Here is a 13,995-nt window from a genome sequence, read left to right on the forward strand (position 1 = left end):
GATTTATTAAATTCACTTTTTTAAGCACTTCAAAGATTCTTCTTTGTTTTGTCATACAAGCACTTCTGCTATATCACAATGTTTCTAAATTATGTTTTTAAATGTTGGGTTACACGGCTGAGTCAATGAGGGGCCTGACCGTTCTTGAAAACTTGCTTTCTTGTGTTCCTCTCCTCCCTCCACTTGCTATTTTTACTCTGCTCACTCTGTATGATTGGTGTGAAGGAGGGATGATGACTGTTGTGGTTCTGGCCGAGCCTGGCAGCATGTACGTCTGTCTGGTACGTGCTGTCATGTAGGTTGGGGGTCGTCTGGATTTCATGGTATACCTGATAAAATACAAAAAATGCTGAAAGCATACTACACTACTGTTCTGAAGTTTTTTGTTGTTGTTGTTTTAAAGAAATTCACACTTTAATTCAGCAAGGATGCACTACATCGATAACAGTAAAGACATTTATAATTTTCTTAAAGCATTTTCATTTCAAATAAAGAATAGTTAAAGAAGTTCACTTCCAGAACAAAAATTTACAGATAATTTCCTCGCCCCTTTGTCATCCAGGATGTTCATTGTCAGTGTTGCCAAGTCCGCGGTTTTCCGCCACCTTGGGCTACTTTAACACTGTTGCTGCGGGTTGTTTTTCATGTCACGACTGCAATAACGTGATATTTAGCCGCTGGAATGCAAATTTTACAAGGGAAACCCTGTAAAAAAAAAAATGTGTATTTTACCCCTAGAATGTGATTTTTACCAGGGGAGCCCCTCCAAAACATGACTGGGCTAGTTTTGAGTAGCAATTGAATGGATTTTGTTGCGAAAGCCTGGCTAGTTCATGTCTTTCTTTCCTCACCGACATTTTTTGAGTAAAACATCAGTTTCCCTTCATATAATGGACTTCTATGGTGCCCCGGAGTTTGAACTTCGAAAATGCAGTTTAAATACAGCTCCAAAGAGCTGTAAACTATCCCAGCCGAGGAAGAAGGGTCTTACCTAGCAAAACAATCGGTTGCTTTCTGAAAAAATGTAGAGTTTATATACTTTTTAACCGCAAATGCCCGTCTTTAGTTTAGCTCTGATGAACTGTGTGCATTCCTGTTTATGACAGTTAGGGTATGTGGAAAAACTCCCATCTCATTATCTCCGTCAACTTCAAAATCGTCCTACATCGCTGCAGAAATACCCGACCCAGTGTTTACAAAGTGAACATCCAAAGAAGGTCAAACGGCCTTTACAAAAAAAAAAAAAAAAAAAAAATGAATGAATAAGTAAAACAGCGGTGTTGGATGATTTTGAAGTTGAGGAAAAAAAGGAGGTGGAAGTTTTTCCTGTAGCATGTACAACGCAGAACTAGACAAGACAAGCATTTGAGGTTAAAAAATATATAAATTGTAATTTTTTTATTTTTATAAAATAACTGATAATTTCGCTAGATAAAACCCTTCAACCTCGGCTGGAATCGAGTCCTTTGAAGCTGCATTTAAACTGCATTTTGGAAGGTCAAACTCGGGGACAAGTCGTAGAAGTCCACTATATGGAGAAAATTCCTGAAATGCTTTCCTCAAAAAAACATTATTTCTTTACGACTGAAGAAAGAAGGACACAAATATCTTGGATGACAAGTGAGTGAGTAAATTATCTGTATATTTTTTGTTCTGGAAGTGAACTAATCCTTTAAAACTTTTCAAATGTTTTCAACCTTATATTCATCAAAGAATACTTGAAAATATAAACGAGTTTCCACAAAAGTAGTAAGCGGTTGTTCAGTATAATAATACAGTAGGTTGGGTCAGACCTTCGTGGGAATGACTTTCTGACAGAGAAATAGCACATGACTGCACTTCCACATATAAGCAGACACGACCCTCCCCAGCCGATGAAGAGAGCTGCACCGAGCTCAAACCTGAGAAAAATAAAAACATTAAAGGTGAGGTTTTTAAGATTCAGAGATGAATTATTCTTTATCTACTTTAAGTATGCCATTCAAGGTGAGAGGGTGCTAGCTGCAGAGCCAAATGGGAGGAGCTGGTGCTCTAGCTCCCCCTCACTGGAGGTAATGGGTGGAGATAGACACCTAACCACACCCTAACCCTACCCCTTACCCTATCCTAAACATAACTCCACCCATTAGTTCACACAGAGGTGGAGCTGGACATCCAGAGAGGGGGTGCTGGAGGCCATTTGGCTCTACAGTGAGCAGTACTTGTTCAAGGTCCTTTATCTTCCGCTAAATAGTTAAGTCTCCCACTTCACTGAAGTCTAAAACGTCGGTCTGCTGTGATACGTCAATCTCTTATAGCTCAACTAATAGCGACAGTTTGGGGCGTGACCACTACAGCTGTTTGACAGGGTTGCCAAGTCCAGAGGATACTTTTAAACTTTTCCAGCAGGTGAATGGGTTGATGTATTGCATAATTACATTTGACTGAAATATTTGTACTTAAATATTTTATATTCTACCAATGATAAAACCATGGTAGATGTTACGATGTGTGCAGGAAGGCCACTGGTAAGGAAGGAGCCTTTGAGCTGTGTTTATGATCACTAGTGGTTTTTGATTTGCATAATAGTGACTGTGAATATGTACTTCAAGGTATGAAATTTTAATATTTTGAGTTTTGATATTTGCGATATGGCCACTGGGCTTCTTTTGAGCTCTTTTGATTGGCCATTGGGCAGTTTTGTTACACAGACCTGGCAACCCAGCTGCTACATACATATATATATATATATATATATATAATCTTAGAATGCAGATAGAACCTTATAATTCTAAAGCGACGATATATATATGTGACCCTGGATCACAAAACCAGTCATAGGGGTCAATTTTTCAAAACTGAGATTTATACATCATCTGAAAGCTGAATAAATAAGCTTTTCATTGATGGACAATATTTGGTTGAGATACAACTACTTAAAAATCTGGAATCTGAGGGTGCAAAAAAATCTAAATATTGAGAAAATTGCCTTTAAAGCTGTCCAAATAATATTCTTAATGTATATTACTAATCAAAAATTAAGTTTTCATACATTTGGAGTAGGTATTTTACAAAATATCTACATGGAACATGATCTTTACTTAATTTTCTAATGATTTTTGCCATAAAAGAAAAAACTATAGTTTTGACCCATACAATGTATTTTTGGCTATTGCAACAAATATACCCCAGCGACTTAAGACCAGTTTTGTGGTCCTGGGTCACATATATTGTAATACCTCTGGTGACACAAGTAGCGCAGAAACTGAATACCTCACCATTAAGCACTTTATTATTATTACTGTAATAATTATAAATGTGTGACTAATTTAAAATACATCATGGTTACATACTTTTGTTCCAAGTAATATGGATCCACATAGTCTGAGCGCACTTTATTTCCCCACCAGGAGTACACTATCATACCACAGAAGCCTACAAAAAACAGACAGCAACACATTAGTCTATGTTACTCAATTTATGCTTTATCCAAAAATGCTCGTAAGGAAAGGTTTGTACCGGATGCCATGTATGTCAACGCTGCTGCGAATGTAATTCTGGCATTGGTGAGCTCAGAGCCTCCGATTTTGGTACATTTCATCCCAATGAGGGCAAGAACAGCCCCCCAGAAGCCAAAGATCACAGAGACGACAGCCAGGGCCCTGCATACGTGGAGGAAAACTAACAAACCAGAGAGAGAGAAAAACATGAAAAGCATCTCCTATGAAAGCCCATTTAACCCAAAGAAATAAAAAAAATATATATTTTTCTCAATCAGGATATTTTGGAAGTTTGTTTCCTGTGAAAGCCCATTTCCGCCACTGAATAACAATTTTTAAACGAGGTTATTGTGACTTACCCCATAATCTTACAATTATGACTTTTCTTCACAGAATTTTGATATAATTCACAGCTAGCTCTGTCTTTATTTCTCTCAATTGTGAGTTTATATGATACAATTCTGAGAAAAGAATTCTGAGAGTTTATATTACGCATTTCAGAATTGTCAGATAAAATTGAGCAATTTTCTCAGTTTTGACTTTTTTTCTCAGAATTGCGTGATATAAACTCATTTAGAAGAAATAAAGTCAGAATTGAACTTTTTTTTCCCCACAATTCAGATTTTTTTGTTTCTCAGAATTGTGAGATATATACTCGCAACTGCGAGTTATGAAGTCCAATTTTGAGGGGGGAAAAAAAGACTTGCAAGTTTATATCTCACAATTCTAACTTAACAATTCGCAATTGCGTGTAACTCACAGTTCGGAGAAAAAAGCATAATTGCGAGATACAAACTCGCAATTCTGAAAAAAAAAAAAATACAATTGCGAGTTTGTACCGTGCAATTCTGAGAATAAAATTACAATTGCAAGATATAAACTCGCAATTCTGAGAAAAAAGTCACAATTGTGAGATAAATTTGCAATTCTGAGAGAAAAGCACAATTACGAGATATAAACTCGCAATTCTGAAAAAAAAGAGTCGCAATTGTGAGTTTATTTCAAGCAATTCTGAAGAAAAAAAGCGCAATTGCTAGGTATAAACTCGCAATTTTGAGAAAAAAAGTCATAATTGCAATATCTAAACTCACAATTCAGAGAAAAAAGTGAGAATTGCAAAGTTTGTATCACAATTATATAAAAAAAAACAGAACTGTGAAATGTAAACTTGCAATTGTGAGAGGAAAAGGTCGCAATTACATTTATTTCTAAGATTTTGTGGGGGACGTTTTTGCCTTGATTAGGATAGGACAGATCAGAACTGACAGGAAGTGAAGTGTGAGAGAGAGTTTGGGACAGGATCGGGAAAGAACCTCAAGTCGGGATTTCAAGATATAAACCTCTGAGAGAAAAAGTCAAAGATTGTAAGGGGAAAAAAAGAATTTGCATTTTATATCTCACAATTATGCCTTTTTCTGCTCACAGTTCTAAGTTTACATCTTGCAATTCTAAAGAATTTTGAGAAAAAAGTCTGAATGCGAGATAAAAAGTCACAATTGACTTTTTATTTATTTATTTATTTTTCTTTTGTGGTGGAAACAATCTTCCTGATTGAGAAACTACATTATATCAGTTATAATATAAATAGTATATTGATCACCTAGGCTGCATGATATTGTGAAATATTATTACAACCTTGAAAACTGTTTCTATTTTAATACTGTTTAAAAAATAATTCCAATTCTAATTTTTTCATAAATATGAACTTTCTGGATTTTAAAACAGTTTTGCACCTTGATACTTTTTTCAGAATTCCTTGAACAAAGTTCAATAGAACAGCATTTATATGAAACAGAAATCTTTTGCAACAATATGAATGTATTTTCTGTCACTTTTGGTTAACTAAATGCAGATTTGCTGAATAAAACTATTTATTTATTTAAAAAAGAGCAAAAAAAAGTATATATATATACTTTTTTTTGCTCTTTTTTAAATGAGCCATGAGCCTTTAATTAATTTTTTTTTTTTTTTCACCAAATCATGACACAATGTCTTAGTTTCAGCAGTGATTCCTTACCAGACAGGTCCATCATGGAGGGGTAGTATTTGCAGTCAGATACTCCTGTAGTGTCTGAGACACAGTCCATCCAAAGGTTGGAATAAAAATTACCAGTGGTCAGAACCACAGAGCCGACCTCTGAAAAGGTCCAGTACTCAGTGACCAGAGTGGAACAGATCAAAATCCAGCCACTTAAACACACCAAAAAGCAACCGATCTCCACATACATCACCACTGTTCCCTGCCTCATCCTGCCAGCTTCATACAACAGATGAACAGAAGCGAAGTTGAAAGATCTATGGAAAGAGATTTCCTGAACTGTTGTGAGGTTTCAAGCCAACATGGAATAAAATTACATGGTGGCGTGTGTCCTTGGAGGACAGCTACCTCCTGTCTTGGTATCTGCATCCACAGTGCTTTCTTCGGCATATTGCAGCTTCAAACTGGTAAAACTACATGGTTTCACCTCATAAGCAGTTTCACATTCCATGAGATTTGTCCGATCTCTGATCTCTGAATCTGACAACCAGAGTCACCAGGTTAAGTCTTCGAAAGGACATGACATGACCTTTCCCAGGACATCAGTCACGATAAAGAAACCAGCTAAAGGTGCATTCAGCAAGCTATGGATCAAAATAAAACAGTACGTGGAAAAGATGGGAGGTAATCACCTGATTTATCGCCTCCAGGCAAAAATCTTATATCTGATAATCCAGAAAAGTAAAAGATTTAAGGTTTCATTAATGGCCAGAGAAAAACTGCTGGATACAGAACTACTGGTGCAGGACTTGTGTTGTCTTTGAAATAACTTTTCTATTATGTATATTGTATTAAGATTGGCTATTACGTGTAATACTGTCATATGGTCAGGTGTGTTTTTTTAAATCAGATGTATGCAGGCTCATATGTCATATAAGGTGTAAGTTATACGTGATGATTGCAGTAGAGCGGCACGAACTGAAACTCATATTGTTTATGTATAAACAATATTCAGCAATGTTAGACTTGCAGAAATAAAGACACAGCAAGCGAAACTGCACAATTCAACTGTTAATTTATAATTGTTTATGTACAATTATAGTTTTGATATTTTAAAAATGTTTTTTTTATTTTATTTATATATTTTTGGTCATAATTTTGTAATGAGTTATTATCATGTTATATTTTTTTGTTCTTCTTTTAATATTACTATTTATATTTTGTATTTCTTTTTATTTATTTCCACTTAATAATTATTACAGTTAGTTGCCAAGGCTATTTTCTATTTTCACCTGCTTTTTCATTTAATAAGTACACAAAAAAAAAAAAACTGGAATATCTTTTCTAAACTCAAATTGCGGGTTCAGCTTGTTGGGTCATTTCACTGGGTTATATTTATTTTTATTTTTTTTTACCCAGGTGCTGTGTAGTTTTTCTGTGCTCTAAAAAATGCTGGGTTATTTTTTTAACATAAATGCTGGTTTCAGCTTGTTGGGTCATTTCAGTGGGGTTTTTTTTAACACACGTGCTGTGTAGTTTTTCTGTGCTTTAAAAATGCTGGGTTATATATATATCTATTTTTTTAAACCCAAATGCTGGGTTTTTTTACACTCTAAAAAATGCTAAGTTATTTTTTTAAAATCAAATGCTGGGATCAGCTTTTTGGGTCATTTCACTGGGTCATTTTTTTTTTTAAATTTACCCATTTGCTGGGTAGTTTTTCTGCACTCTAAAAAATGTTGAGTTTTTTTTTCTTAACTCAAATGCTGGGTTTAGCCTGTTGGGTCATTTCACTGGGTTATTTGTATTATTTTCTTTTTTACCCAGATGCTGGGTAGTTTTTCTGCACTCTAAAAATGCTGGGTTATTTATTTTCAACTCAAATGCTGGGTTTAGCCTGTTGGGTCATTTTTAACCCACATGCTGTGTAGTTTTTCTGCGCTCTAAAAATGCGTTTTTTTTTTTTTTACCCAAATGCTGGGTTCAGCCTTTTGGGTAATGTTATTGGGTTGTTTTTAATATTTTTACCCAGGTGCTGGGTAGTTTTTCTGCGCTCTAAAAAATGCTGGGTTATTTTTTTAACACAAATGCTGGGTTCAGCTTGTTGGGTCATTTCACTGGGTTTATTTTTTTAACCCATGTGCTGTGTAGTTTTTCTGAGCTCTAAAAATGCTAGGTTATGTTTTTTTAAATCAAATGCTGGGTTCAGCTTTTTGGGTAATTTCACTGGGTCATTTTTAAAAAAAATTTTTTTACCCAGATGCTGGGTAGTTTTTCTGCGCTCTAAAAAATGCTGGGTTATTTATTTTTAACTCAAATGCTGGATTTAGCCTGTTGGGTCATTTCACTGTTTTTTTTTTTTAAACCCACATGCCGTGTAGTTTTTCTAAAAATGCTGGGTTATTTTTTTTTTAACCCAAATGCTAGGGTTTTTTACACTCTAAAAAATGCTGGGTTAATTTTTTTTTAAATCAAATGCTGGGATCAGCTTTTTGGGTCATTTCATTGGATCATTTTAAAAAAACAAATTTACCCATGTGCTGGCTAGTTCTTCTGCACTCTAAAAAATGTTGAGTTATTTTCTTAACTCGAATGCTGGGTTTAGCTTTTTGGGTCATTTCACTGGGTTATTTTAATATTTTTTACCCAGATGCAGGGAAGTTTTTCTACCCAACCACTGGGTTGAGCCTGCTGGGTCATATGCTGGATAGTTTTTGTGTTACCCAGCCATTGACTTAGTGGCTGGGTCGATCTTACTGACAGCTGAAATATACACCTACCCCCTCCCTCCAACAAACAAGTTACAGTCAGAACACGGGCTTTTTGCTTCTTCTACAGGAGACAACAATTCTCAGCGCCACTGATTTGATGCAGTTCTTCAGTGAAATAAAGGTTTGTATACATTTGATTTCATTTATAACATTTTTACTGTGCTGTAAATTATATTATTTACACAACGCAACATTCAAGGACAAGATGTCAGTCAGAATCGTCAGCAGCGTCAGTGTATTCACCCAAATTCAGTTTGTCTTATATTTTCTTCTATGAGTGTTCTTGCTTAATAAATGTTCTTCTTTTGATTATTACTGTTGCCTCTAGCTGTCTGTGATTTTTTCATTTCCAGCCAATTTTAAGCCAACAATATAATATTTTTAAACAATACTTGACTTAAATAAAGCAACCCAGCATGTTGAGTAAAAACAGCTTGGTCAAAATAACCCTGCATGTGTTCTTTCCAATATTTATCCAGCACTGGGTTGGGTTGTTTTTTAACCCAGCACTTTTTAGAGTGAGCTTATTTCAGTTAGTTACCAAGGCATTTCTGTTTTTTTTTTTTTTTTTTTTTTTATCTTTTTAGCATATCTATTTTTTATTATTTTTTAATAGTTCTAGTTTTAGTTAACAATAAAGGCCCCATTATTTGAATTAGAAAATGGACAGCAATTGCTAAAAATTGTCACTATGGCCCTAATGATAATGATAAGACCCTTAGACCTCCCTATACTTGCACTGCACAAATATTAATGTATTGAGTTAATGTAGTTAGACTTTTACAACATAATTGTTTTTAATCTTCCAGGTCAGTGATTCACAACTTACTGTTTTTGAAGTGTTTAATTTTGTTTTGTTAAACTTATATTTACTTAATTTATTTTAATTTGTAATTAAATATTCTTTTAGGTCTCAAAACAGTTAGAAAGTAGAGAAAATTATGTTATTATGTGAAATAATGTTTTCTTAGAAAGCTTGATGTTTTTACTTTTTTTTCATATATACAACAACATTTTCAAATAACATTTAAAGCAATAGTTTAGCCAAAAATGAAAATTACACCATGATGTACTCACCCTTAAGCCATCCTAGGTGTATATGACTTTCATTTTTCAGACAAATACAATTGGAGATATATTAAAAATGTATGTCCTGAATCTTCCAAGTTTTATAATGGCAGTGAATGGCTGTTGATTTTTTAAAGTCCAATAAAGTGCATTCATCCATCATGAAAGTACTCCACATGGCTCCGAGAGGTTAAAAAAGGCCTTTTGTATTCTGTGTGGAGTACTTTTTATGATAGATGGAAGCAGTTTATTGGACTTCAAAAAATCAACAGCCATTCACTGCCATTATGAAGCTTGGAAGAGCCAGGACATTTTTTAATATAACCCCGATTGTATTTGTCTGAAAGAAGAATGTCATCTAGGATGGCTTCTTGGGGTAATTTTCATTTTTAGGTTAACTATCCCTTTAAGTGTCCACAAAAGTTTATAGAACATTACAAAACTCATGTTATTATCAAGTTCATGACACAGAAATGTACTGTTATGTTTAAAATGTCTTTAGGATGTCTTAAACTATTTTATTGTCATCTTGCATTGTTTTACTACATAATTTCCACTGAACACAAAATTAAATTGTAAAGAAAAATAGATCTGACAAAGAACAAACACGTTTCATATGCTCTCTATATCTATTACGCAAATACATTTGTCAAATAATGTATCCATCAATAAATAATAATTTGCAGTTTATATTTTTGCACAAAATGATTCCAGGCAGCTCAATCTCATTTAACAATTTTCAGTTCATGTTACAAAAATCCATTTCTTGAGTTCTGTCGTAACACTGTGTTCAGTGGTCCACTATGCGTGTTTTGATATAAGCTAATGACAGAATGATTGTCTAGAGAACTACACTGAATATCACAGTTTTTGTTTAGAAGTCATTTCCAGATCCAATGTGTTTTTCCATAACCAGATTTAATAATCCAAGCTCAGTGTTTTAGAGGTAAGAGTTCTTGATGAAGTGGTCTGTAGTGCCTCCTGATGGAGAGGATGCTTTCTTGTTGTTAAAGTGTAATCTGCTGATCCTCGAGGACCGTGAGGAGCTCACTGATCGTGACACGTCTGATTCGATAGAGCTTCTTTGTTGATCAGCGCGTCTGGATCTTGAGGGACGTCCTGTTTTTGAGACACGTGTGCTCTTTGATGGTGCATTTGACAGAGCTGTTGTTTCAGACTTGGAGGAGAGCTCAGATATGGCTGAGACTTTGGATTTTGTGGAGAGTTCAGATATGATGGAAATGTTTGTGTTGGAGGAACGTAAGGCATTGCTCTCCACAACAGGAACGCTGAGAACTGGTGCCCTGCGAACAAACATTATATGAATTAAGGTCTTATGAAGGTCATTATTAATGGAAGGTCCTCTCAAAGTGACATAAATGATGCAGTGACGCACAATTTTTTTAATCATCTGAGCATGATCGTGACTATAATATGACAGCAAATTTCGTTTCATGTGTACTTGGAATATAACACAAAAGCTATATGGACTTTTATGATATGGTTAAGGTGTTGTTCTCTGCTTTTGAATCTTGGGCTTGTTGAGTTAGAGCTGTGTGCAGTTTCTTCAAAATTGGGTAATAATGCATAATATTTTTAGCAGTGTTAATGTAAAAAGGCAAATAATATTTTCCTAATTAAACTTTAAATTGTTGCACCAGAAGGTTTCCATTACTCTGACATTAAACACTGACCTGCTGTATGTCTGAGCTCGGATCTTGCAGACTGAAACTAGGAAGAAAATCCCTCCAGTGATCTGAAAAGCACTTCCAGCCCATCCAAGGAACAAAGGAGTTCCCAAGTCAAATCTGAAACATTTTAAAAAACATGTTAAGATTAAATATGAAATACAGTTGAGGTCAAAAATGAATCTGCAAAATGTTCATTATTTTACCAAAATAAGAGGGATCATACAAAATGCATGTTATTTGTTATTTAGTACTGAGTTTATATACACTTGATTATTAATACTATGTTGTTACCTGAATGATCCACAGCTGTGTTTTTAATGATAGTTGTTCATGAGTCCCTTGTTTGTCCTGAACAGTTAAACTGCCCACTGTTCTTCAGAAAAATCCTTCAGGTTCCACAAATTCTTTAGTTTTTCAGCATTTTTGTGTATTTGAACCCTTTCCAACAATGACTGTATGATTCTGAGATCCATCTTTTCACACTGAGGACATCTGAGGGACTCATATGCAACTATTACAGAAGGTTCAAACACTCACTGATGCTCCAGAAGAAAACACAATGCATTAGGAGCCAGGGGTGAAAACCTTTGAACAGAATGATGACAGTTTTTCTTATTATGCCTATATATATTATATGTTTGTAATTTAGTACTGCCCTTCAGAAGACACAGAAGATACTTACATGTTTCCCAGAAGACAAAAGAAGTTAAATTTACCCTGATCTTCAAATTCAAAATGTTTTCACCCCCTGGCTCCTAATGCATTGTGTTTCTTTCTGAAGCATCAGTGAGGGACTAAAAACTACCACTAAAAACATTCAAGTAACAACACAGATTAAGAATCAAGTGAATGTAAACTTTTGAACCAGGTCATTTTTATAAATTCAACTATATTTTTTTCTTATGGACTACATGTAAACATCTTTTATATGAAATATCTTATTCAGGTCAGTACTAAATAAAAAATAACATGCATTTTGAATTATCCCTCTTATTTTGGTAAAATAATTAACATGACCTCAGCTGTATATTACAGACACAGTATATGAAATAGTGAAAAAACTGTTTTATTTGCACAGTTAATTCTACAGTTTTTTTCTGTGATGTACACAGGATCTACATTGTACAATGAAACAATGGAAGCCAATTTCCACCATGGAAAAAAAAGTAAAATTGTGCTTTTTATCTCACAATTAGGATTTTTATTCTTGCATTTCTGAGGAAAAAAGATGGAACTGTAAGAAAAATCCTAGAATCTTAGAATTCTCAGTTTACATTTCACTATTCTGACTTTTTCCTCACAAGTTTATATCTTGCTATTCTGTCTTTTGTTTCTCTGCATTGCAAGTCACATGTTACCTTTTTAATTTTTTATTCCATTGCCAAAGCAACCTTCCATAAAACAATCCTTTATAGACTTACCGCAATCCATCAAATCTGGGGTTGAAAAACTCTGCAGAAACATGCTGAGCATAAATTGCATAACCAGAGGCTGCCAGCATACCTTAGAGAACAGACACAGTAAAACACACGTGCAAACATAATTTACAATGGTTCTGCTGGATATTGTGAAGAAATTTACCACTTGTGATATGACAGATGCCTCCTGTGAACAGGGATCGGTTCTTCTCTTTGTCTTTTCCTCCAATGTAAGTGCATTCCATTCCCACAAGACTAAGGATAAAGGCCAGCACTCCAACACCCATCCCAGACATGAGCAGAGCCCTCACGATCTGAAGATAACCTAAACATCCAAGATCCAATTAATGCATTATATCTGTGTGTCTCTCCACAGAAAAAAAAACAAAACATTTTGGTTCCCCAAAGAACATTTCAGTGAACAGTTCTTAAAAGGACAATTATTTTCTTACTATAAAAAATTCTAAACTTAAATTCTTACTAAAAATAGTCACAGTTATACTGATACTTTTTGTATCTCGAAAATGACTGTATTGGAAATAAATGAGAAGTAGTTTTCCATTATTCTATTGTTGTTGTTTTTTTATATCAGCCACAAATTGTAAAAACAATTAGTTTAGATTTAGTAAAACATGTTTTGGAAAATATATATTACATATTAAATATGTTCATGCTTTGTAAATATAATTTACAATTTTGTAGCTTCACTTGAACTTTTTCCCTTCAGAAATAATCTGCAAATCTTAAAAACTTATGTGTGTGCTTCAAAGCATTTAAGATTTACAACAGTTTAATTTTTATTTCAGGTCTATGCTCAAAAAAGATGTAATAAGTGGATCATAACTATTCATAACTATATATATAATTTGGTATCAAACTAATATATAGTACATTAATTTCCTTAAAAGAAAAAAAACAATTTAGGCAATTTTTGACTGCCACCCAAGCAACACCAGAGGTCAAATAAATAAATAAATAAATAGGGATTCTTTTTGGAACCATAGATACAAAATAAAGAACTTTTACATTTTTAATCTACTTCAGGGTTTTGGGGTTTAAATTGTTTAACAAATGTAATTTATTTGGTCTATTTCTTTATTTATAGCAGTTAAAAGTATTGTACATGTACATTCAAAGACTTTTTCAATTTCCGTACCTTCCACAGACCACAGCACAGGGAAGTCGTAGCAGTTGGACGTGGAAGAGGAGTCCGTAAAGCAGGCCCTCCACAGACTGGACCAGTACCAGCCCACCTTTATGACGGCGCTCCCACCTTGCCCTCCAATAGAGGTGATCTTCCAGCCCTCCATGGCCATGGAGCAGGCAACAAAGATCCAGCCCAGTAGCGCTAACAGGAAACCCCAGATCTGCATTACACGAATCTTCATCTTTGCTCTTGTTAACTTGTTAAACCTTACCTAAACCACCTCTTTGTTATTATTTTGTCTGCCTTTTCTTGTCAAAACTTTGTCATTTCCAGCATCTCTTCTGCAGTATCAACATGTCAGTTCATGATCCGTTAAAGTGTTTCTTCCTCAGCCTGCTCTTCCAGAGACTGGCCACTAAACTCACTTCCTTTTTGTGCTGATG

General features: G+C 34.6%; 2 protein-coding genes across 2 annotated transcripts; both read right to left on the reverse strand.

The window, feature by feature from the left end:
• Positions 1-100: 100 nt before the first annotated feature.
• Positions 101-5,754, reverse strand: LOC127167230 (claudin-10-like). The gene is made up of 5 exons (XM_051113136.1): positions 5,497-5,754; positions 3,499-3,660; positions 3,333-3,414; positions 1,794-1,901; positions 101-329 (listed from the first exon to the last, which is right to left on the reverse strand). Exons 1-5 carry the CDS (start codon positions 5,726-5,728, stop codon positions 110-112), a joined length of 804 nt encoding a protein of 267 aa, XP_050969093.1. The 5' UTR covers positions 5,729-5,754; the 3' UTR covers positions 101-109.
• A 4,080-nt stretch (positions 5,755-9,834) lies between these two features.
• cldn10e (claudin 10e) lies at positions 9,835-13,951 on the reverse strand. Its single transcript, XM_051113282.1, has 5 exons — positions 13,562-13,951; positions 12,569-12,730; positions 12,409-12,490; positions 10,991-11,104; positions 9,835-10,600 (listed from the first exon to the last, which is right to left on the reverse strand). Exons 1-5 carry the CDS (start codon positions 13,791-13,793, stop codon positions 10,237-10,239), a joined length of 954 nt encoding a protein of 317 aa, XP_050969239.1. The 5' UTR covers positions 13,794-13,951; the 3' UTR covers positions 9,835-10,236.
• Between the last annotated feature and the right edge of the window lie 44 nt (positions 13,952-13,995).

This window comes from Labeo rohita, chromosome 6 (assembly GCF_022985175.1).
Source record: "Labeo rohita strain BAU-BD-2019 chromosome 6, IGBB_LRoh.1.0, whole genome shotgun sequence".
Taxonomy (NCBI): domain Eukaryota; kingdom Metazoa; phylum Chordata; class Actinopteri; order Cypriniformes; family Cyprinidae; genus Labeo; species Labeo rohita.

Bases quoted from the DNA above. Each gene is read 5' to 3' on its own strand.
- LOC127167230 (XM_051113136.1), bottom strand. From the start codon at position 5,728: ATGAGGCAGGGAACAGTGGTGATGTATGTGGAGATCGGTTGCTTTTTG. The intron at 3,415-3,498 runs GTACAAACCTTT...TGTTTTTTGTAG, and splicing joins GTTGACATACATGGCATCCG to GCTTCTGTGGTATGATAGTG. The intron at 330-1,793 runs GTCTGACCCAAC...GTATTTTATCAG, and splicing joins AGAAAGTCATTCCCACGAAG to GTATACCATGAAATCCAGAC.
- cldn10e (XM_051113282.1), bottom strand. From the start codon at position 13,793: ATGAAGATTCGTGTAATGCAGATCTGGGGTTTCCTGTTAGCGCTACTG. The intron at 12,731-13,561 runs GTACGGAAATTG...TTGGATGTTTAG, and splicing joins TGTGCTGTGGTCTGTGGAAG to GTTATCTTCAGATCGTGAGG. The intron at 11,105-12,408 runs GTAAGTCTATAA...AAAATGTTTCAG, and splicing joins CCCAGATTTGATGGATTGCG to ATTTGACTTGGGAACTCCTT.